This window comes from Silurus aristotelis (assembly GCF_946808225.1).
Source record: "Silurus aristotelis genome assembly, chromosome: 12".
NCBI lineage: Eukaryota > Metazoa > Chordata > Actinopteri > Siluriformes > Siluridae > Silurus > Silurus aristotelis.
The window spans coordinates 512,088-518,368 of NC_139585.1; the positions used below are offsets into that span (position 1 = coordinate 512,088).

The following is a 6,281-nucleotide window of genomic DNA, read 5'->3' on the forward strand; positions in this document are numbered from 1 at the left end:
TCTCATGAGATTGAGAAAATAAGACACGTGAGCAGATTCACTCCATGTTGTTCACATGCATAGTTTTGTATGGTAATAAAAGAATATATTTGTTAGTTCCTTATCTTTTATCCCTAATGAGTAATCCAGTGGTGACTGTGGTGAAGGATATGAGGAAGAAACCTTGAAAGGAACCTCATCCTCATCACTAAATGTCCATCATTACAGTTCCATCATTGTCCATCATGTGTGCAGTGGTCACTGTAATAGTCATTTAGCGATGATCTGGATATTTTAGTTATAATATGCAAATAGGTATTAACTCTATTAAATTAAAATAGTCAAAGCTAACTATTTACTATGTCTACCTATGAGAGAGTCTCTCCTCTTTGTCATGTGACTAATAAGTTTGCTTTCCTAACTGAGGCCCCCGAGAAGATTAAAATAGTGCTAATTATAGGAAATTTGTTTCTTAATGCATGTGAAAATAGTTCTCCATTCAAATTTAAGAAAGTGCATTCATGTACGTTTTATTGTTATATCCTTCTTTTCATGAGCCAGGTTAAAGTTTGTTTCCCTACAATTTTGTTGGTCTTTTATGTAAGAGATGCTGCCACATGTTGCTATTTTTGCTTAATGTGCATTAATGCTTAATGTTCTTAATGTCTGTAGTATGTTGCTGTCATTTGAAATCTGAGGTTTTGTCAGATAGTTTCTAGATGTTGTAGAACTGCTCTACAGGTGAAGTATAAATGATAAACTTCTTGTTTAAACTTTAATAAAATGCACAGGAAACTCACCATAAATTTATCATTCGTAAAACATCATAATAACTTTGAGTTGTTTTCAAGGACAGCTGGAAAAACCCTACAATCTAAGATATGACCTGGTGATGGCAAATAAATAAACATATATATATATATATATATATATATATATATATATATATATATATAAAACCAGGCTCCTAAATACAACTGGAGGTCCACATTAAAAAAACTCTTGACATTGACTTCCGGTGACGTAGCTGCCTGTGTTTGACTTGTTTGCCGCGAGTTCCGTGTTTGTATTTGTTTGTTTGTGTTTTTCTCTTTTAATAATCCTAAATTGTTTTTGTCTTCCTGACTTGTGCCTGTAGTCATTTAAACTCGTCTACCACTATATTCATTGTCTCTCACTTTATCATATTTGTGTACAGTAACTCTGTTCGTGATTATAAGCACTATGCCGGCTGTGTGTCTGACTTTGAGCACAGGTGAGGACTCGTTCGATTTGCAAACGGTGGCGTTGGAGATGGAGGCTTTGGAGAAACAGATTCGCGAGCTGCATGTAAAGCATCCCCGGCTGCGAGAGCGGAAAGCGGCGCTGGAAACATCCAGGGCGGACGCGCACTCATCCCAGGTAAATTCCCAGTTTGAACCTAACGCTCCCAGCACCTCAACTCCGCGCGTTTCTCTGCCCAGACCCAGCGCACCTACAACTCCGGCAAAGGTGCAACACGGACCCTGGATGCGGCAGCGGCGGAAGAGACAAGCCAAGCCCCGGTCGAAGACGTCTCCCCCGCCACCACTACGGGCCTTCGAGATCTCGACCGAGAACCGCTTCGCCCCTCTCCGCGAGACGGAACGCAACACTGTGATGCTCGGACATTCCATCGTCCAGCATGTCCGCGCTATCCGAGCTAAAGGTAAGGTGCACACTCGCTGTTTTCCTGGTGCTCGTGTTCTCGATGTCGCTGCGCAGGTACCCGCGATCCTGAAGAAGAACTTCGGAGCGGTTGTTCTTCATGTCGGAACGAACGACACCAGGCTGAGGCAAACGGAGATCTTAAAGAGGAATTTCAGGATCCTGGTGGAGACGGTACGCAGCACATCACCCACAACGAGGATCATTGTGTCAGGACCTCTTCCCACTTACCAGAGAGGGGCTGAGAAGTTTAGTAGACTTTTAGCTCTAAATGAATGGTTACAGTCATGGTGTCGAGAACATAAACTTCTCTTTGTTAATAACCGGAACTGTTTCTGGGAGCGTCCTAGGTTCTTCCGCCCTGATGGCCTGCACCCCAGCAGAGTTGGAGCAGCAGTGCTATCAGATAACATCTCTAGGATACTTCACACCATCTGACTGGTAAGACATCAGAAAATCTTCAACTATAAGAACACGCATACTACAGACCAAATAGTTACAAGTTCACACACAGCCCAGTTGATAGAAACTGTATCTATTCCTCGGGTAGTAAAACCAAGAATTAAATACACAAGATCCAGAAATAATCTTATTGCAGTTAAAAGCAGGGGTTGTAGAAACCATTTATAGTGCTTCTCTTAATGTTAGTCAGAGATTAGGATTCAGCTTTATATCATTTGAAGTGCTCGTTCTTAAAATTGTACTTTCAGACATGCACAGAAAACTCGCTCTGGTCACCGTGTACAGACCCCCAGGACCCTATGCTGATTTTCTTCAAGAGATGGCTTGTTTTCTATCCTATCTCTTGATCAATTTTGATAAAGTGCTGCTTGTAGGAGATTTTAATATTCATGTAGATGATGTAAACGATGCTCTAGGATTATCATTTGTTGATTTATTAAACTCTTTTGGGGTTAAACAAAACGTCACCAGACCAACCCACCGTTTTAACCACACACTAGACTTAATAATATCCTACGGAGCAGACGTCACTGATATAGATATTTTACCCCAGAGTGATGACATCACAGACCATTACCTTATACTGTACATACTACCGGTAGAGCAGATTAGCCGTGTTTCACCACGGTATCGACTTGGTAGGACTATTATTCCAACCACTAAGGACAGATTCATAAATAACCTGCCTGATTTATCGCAGTTTCACATTAAACCCATAACTGCTGATCATCTTGATGAAATAACTAACAACATAGACCTTATCTTCACTAGCACATTAGACACCGTTGCCCCCATCCGGTTAAAAAAGGTTCGAGAACAAGCACCTGCACCTTGGTATAATAGTCATACGCATGCCCTAAAGAGAACAACACGTAATCTGGAGACAAAATGGAGGAAAACTAAATTGGAGGTATTTAGAATTGCGTATAAAGACAGTATGCTTAGCTACAGACAGGCGCTAAAAGCTGCTAGAGCTGAACACCTGAGCAAACTCATAGAAAAATAACAAAAACAATCCCAGGTTCCTTTTCAGTACTGTAGCTAAACTAACTACAAATCAGGGCTCTGAAGATTGTGTTCCATCACAGTTTAGTAGTGAAGACTTTATGAATTTCTTCACTGAAAAAATAGATAACATTAGAAAAACTATTGTGGCAGTTCAACCTCTGACAGCATCTCCTGAGACAGTGTTACCCTCAACTCCACAACTCCACTGTTTTACATGTATAGGACAGGAAGAGCTGTATAATGTTATTGCCAAAGCTAAATCAACAACATGTCAGTTAGATCCAATTCCTACTAAACTACTGAAGGATGTGTTATATACAACTGGTGAACCTCTTCTGAATATTATTAACTCCTCACTGTCTTTATGTCACGTCCCTAAATCCCTCAAGTTAGCAGTTATTAAGCCCCTCATTAAAAAACCTAATCTGGATCCAAGCACGCTATCGAATTACAGACCCATTTCAAATCTCCCATTTATGTCTAAGATTTTAGAAAAGATTGTCGCTGCCCAGGTATGTTCCTACCTGCAAGAGAACAATATCTTTGAAGAATTTCAGTCAGGTTTTAGGCCCCATCATAGCACAGAAACTGCCCTAGTTAAAATCACTAATGACCTGTTTTTAGCTTCAGACCAAGGCTTCATCTCGTTGTTGGTTCTACTAGATCTTAGTACTGCGTTCGACACTATAGATCATGATCTCCTCCTAGATCGCTTACAAAATTACATCGGCATTCAGGGACAGGCATTAAGCTGGTTTAAATCCTACCTGTCCAATCGTTACCATTTCGTAGATTTAAATGGAGAGCTATCCAGGATAATGCAAGTAAATTATGGCGTGCCGCAAGTTTCAGTTCTAGGACCCCTGCTCTTCACAATATACATGCTTCCGTTAGGAAATATTATTAGAAGGCATGGAATTAGCTTCCATTGTTATGCTGATGATACTCAGCTATATATCTCATCTAAACCAGGCGATACAGCTCAATTAACTCGGATAACTGAGTGTGTTAAGGAAATAAGAGATTGGATGACCCATAACTTTCTACTTTTAAATTCTGATAAGACTGAGGAAGCTCCAGCATCTCAACCTGCAGTTAGACGGATGTTCTGTAACCACTAGTTCAACGGTAAAAGACCTGGGAGTTATTTTAGACAGCAACTTGTCTTTCAAATATCATATCAACCAAGTTAAGAAACATGTTGTCGATATCCGATGCAGAGAAGCTCGTCCATGCGTTTATGACCTCCAGAATAGACTACTGTAATGCATTACTAGGTGGATGTCCTGCATCATTAATAAACAAGCTTCAGTTAGTCCAAAATGCAGCAGCCAGAGTTCTGACAAGGTCAAGAAAATATGATCACATAACCCCAATCCTATCGTCCCTACATTGGCTTCCTGTTAAGTTTCGAACTGACTACAAACTATTACTTCCCACTTATAAAGCACTAAATGGTTTGGCTCCGATGTATCTATCCAGTCTTTTAACACGCTACAATCCGTCACGCTCCCTGAGATCTCAAAACTCTGGGCTTCTAGTAGTTCCTAGAATAGCAAAGTCCACTAAAGGTGGTAGAGCATTTTCACATTTAGCTCCTAAACTCTGGAATAGTCTTCCTGACAGTGTTCGGGGCTCAGACACACTCACCCAGTTTAAGTGCAGATTAAAAACATATCTTTTTAGCAAAGCCTACACATAACACACATCACATATCATAACCTTGTGCTCCAGAACATCTGATCACATGCACATTATCAACTTGTGCTGGTAATATCATGAACAGCAGCTACGCTAATTCCTCTCAACTGCTTCTCTTTCTCTCCCCATCCCGAGACACCCTGAGGTTTGGCCAGCTCCAGTCACCTCCCACCTCATGATGATTACGGACCTTTGAAGAAGTAGATGCTGAACTCGCAAACATCCCGAACCATCTAGAGACGTACCAGTGCCGTTTGGATCCCGCTACATGTGTGGAGTTTGACATTGGACCTCCTGGAGTGTTTAAAGGCTCTGGCATGGAGAAGCTGATGCTGGATCTGTGATGATCACAAATGCTGAGCTTATAAAACTAGGAGCTACTAACCATATAGACTGTATAAGACTGCAGAAAGAACATCACTTATAATCTTATACTCCAGTAATCATGTTAGTTCTCACTCTCCAGTGTTCTGTATTGTTGAAAGATTTATGATCAAACTCTTGATGTCACCCAAATGAGGATGGGTTCCCCTTTTGAGTCTGGTTCCTCTCAAGGTTTCTTCCTCATAACATCTAAGGGAGTTTTTCCTTGCCACAGTCGCCACGGCTGCTCATCAGGGACAAATTCACACCATTCACCTTAACTGTTGATTTGTGTAAAGCTGCTTTGAGACAATGTCTGTTGTGAAAAGCGCCATACAAATAAACTTGACTTGACTTGACTTGATTAACAGCAGAGGAGCATGTTCAGCCGAGGATCGCAATTGCAACTAAAGGATCACACCCATCACTCACCTATGCATTCACACATTCATATAAAAAATATTATGCCCAATGATTCAAAAGCATTGTTGTAAAAATTCTAATTCTATTAAATATTTTAAAATAATGAAGAAATGATAAGTTCTTAATCATGGTCCTTTGGGTTAACAGCTAAATTACTTCAAGCTTTTCATGGTCCTTTGATTTCCTCTTGAATATTTAATTACAGTTTAGGCGTATTACTATAACTCACCTGTTTAATGCCAAGATTACTATATATGAAAAAATATATAATAACACAAAACTGAGTCAGGTCACTAAATCAAAATATTTTATTGTATATTATGTAAATGACAAATTAAAAGGCAATAGAGCTAAAGAAAAAAGTTTTTTTTTTCCCCAAACCTATAACATAATGTCATAAAGATGAATCACTGTAAAATCCACACTCACTGAGAAAACTTATACAAGTCGGCCTCTGCTTATTATGGAGATACTTAACGACGACCCCATTGTAAGTCCAAAATATAGTAATTCAAAGGTGCTGCTGTGACTGTGACAGTCTTTCCTGCTCCATGCTGATTTATCATTTTTATTTTCTGTTCTTTTCCTATAATTTTTTTCACTACCAGCAGAAGACATACTTGGTGCTTGGAAGACATGCTTTTATCACAAAAATTGCT

General features: G+C 39.9%; 1 protein-coding gene across 1 annotated transcript; it reads left to right on the plus strand.

Annotated features, from left to right (window-relative positions):
- Positions 1-994: 994 nt before the first annotated feature.
- On the plus strand, positions 995-5,559 carry LOC310734997 (uncharacterized protein). The gene is made up of 2 exons (XM_083557555.1): positions 995-2,106; positions 4,972-5,559. The coding sequence occupies exon 1, from the start codon at positions 1,204-1,206 to the stop codon at positions 2,101-2,103; it is 900 nt and encodes a 299-aa protein (XP_083413681.1). The 5' UTR covers positions 995-1,203; the 3' UTR covers positions 2,104-2,106; positions 4,972-5,559.
- The last annotated feature ends 722 nt before the right edge of the window (positions 5,560-6,281 follow it).

Excerpts from the sequence above, each read along its gene's own strand:
- LOC310734997 (XM_083557555.1), top strand. The coding sequence starts at position 1,204 with ATGCCGGCTGTGTGTCTGACTTTGAGCACAGGTGAGGACTCGTTCGAT.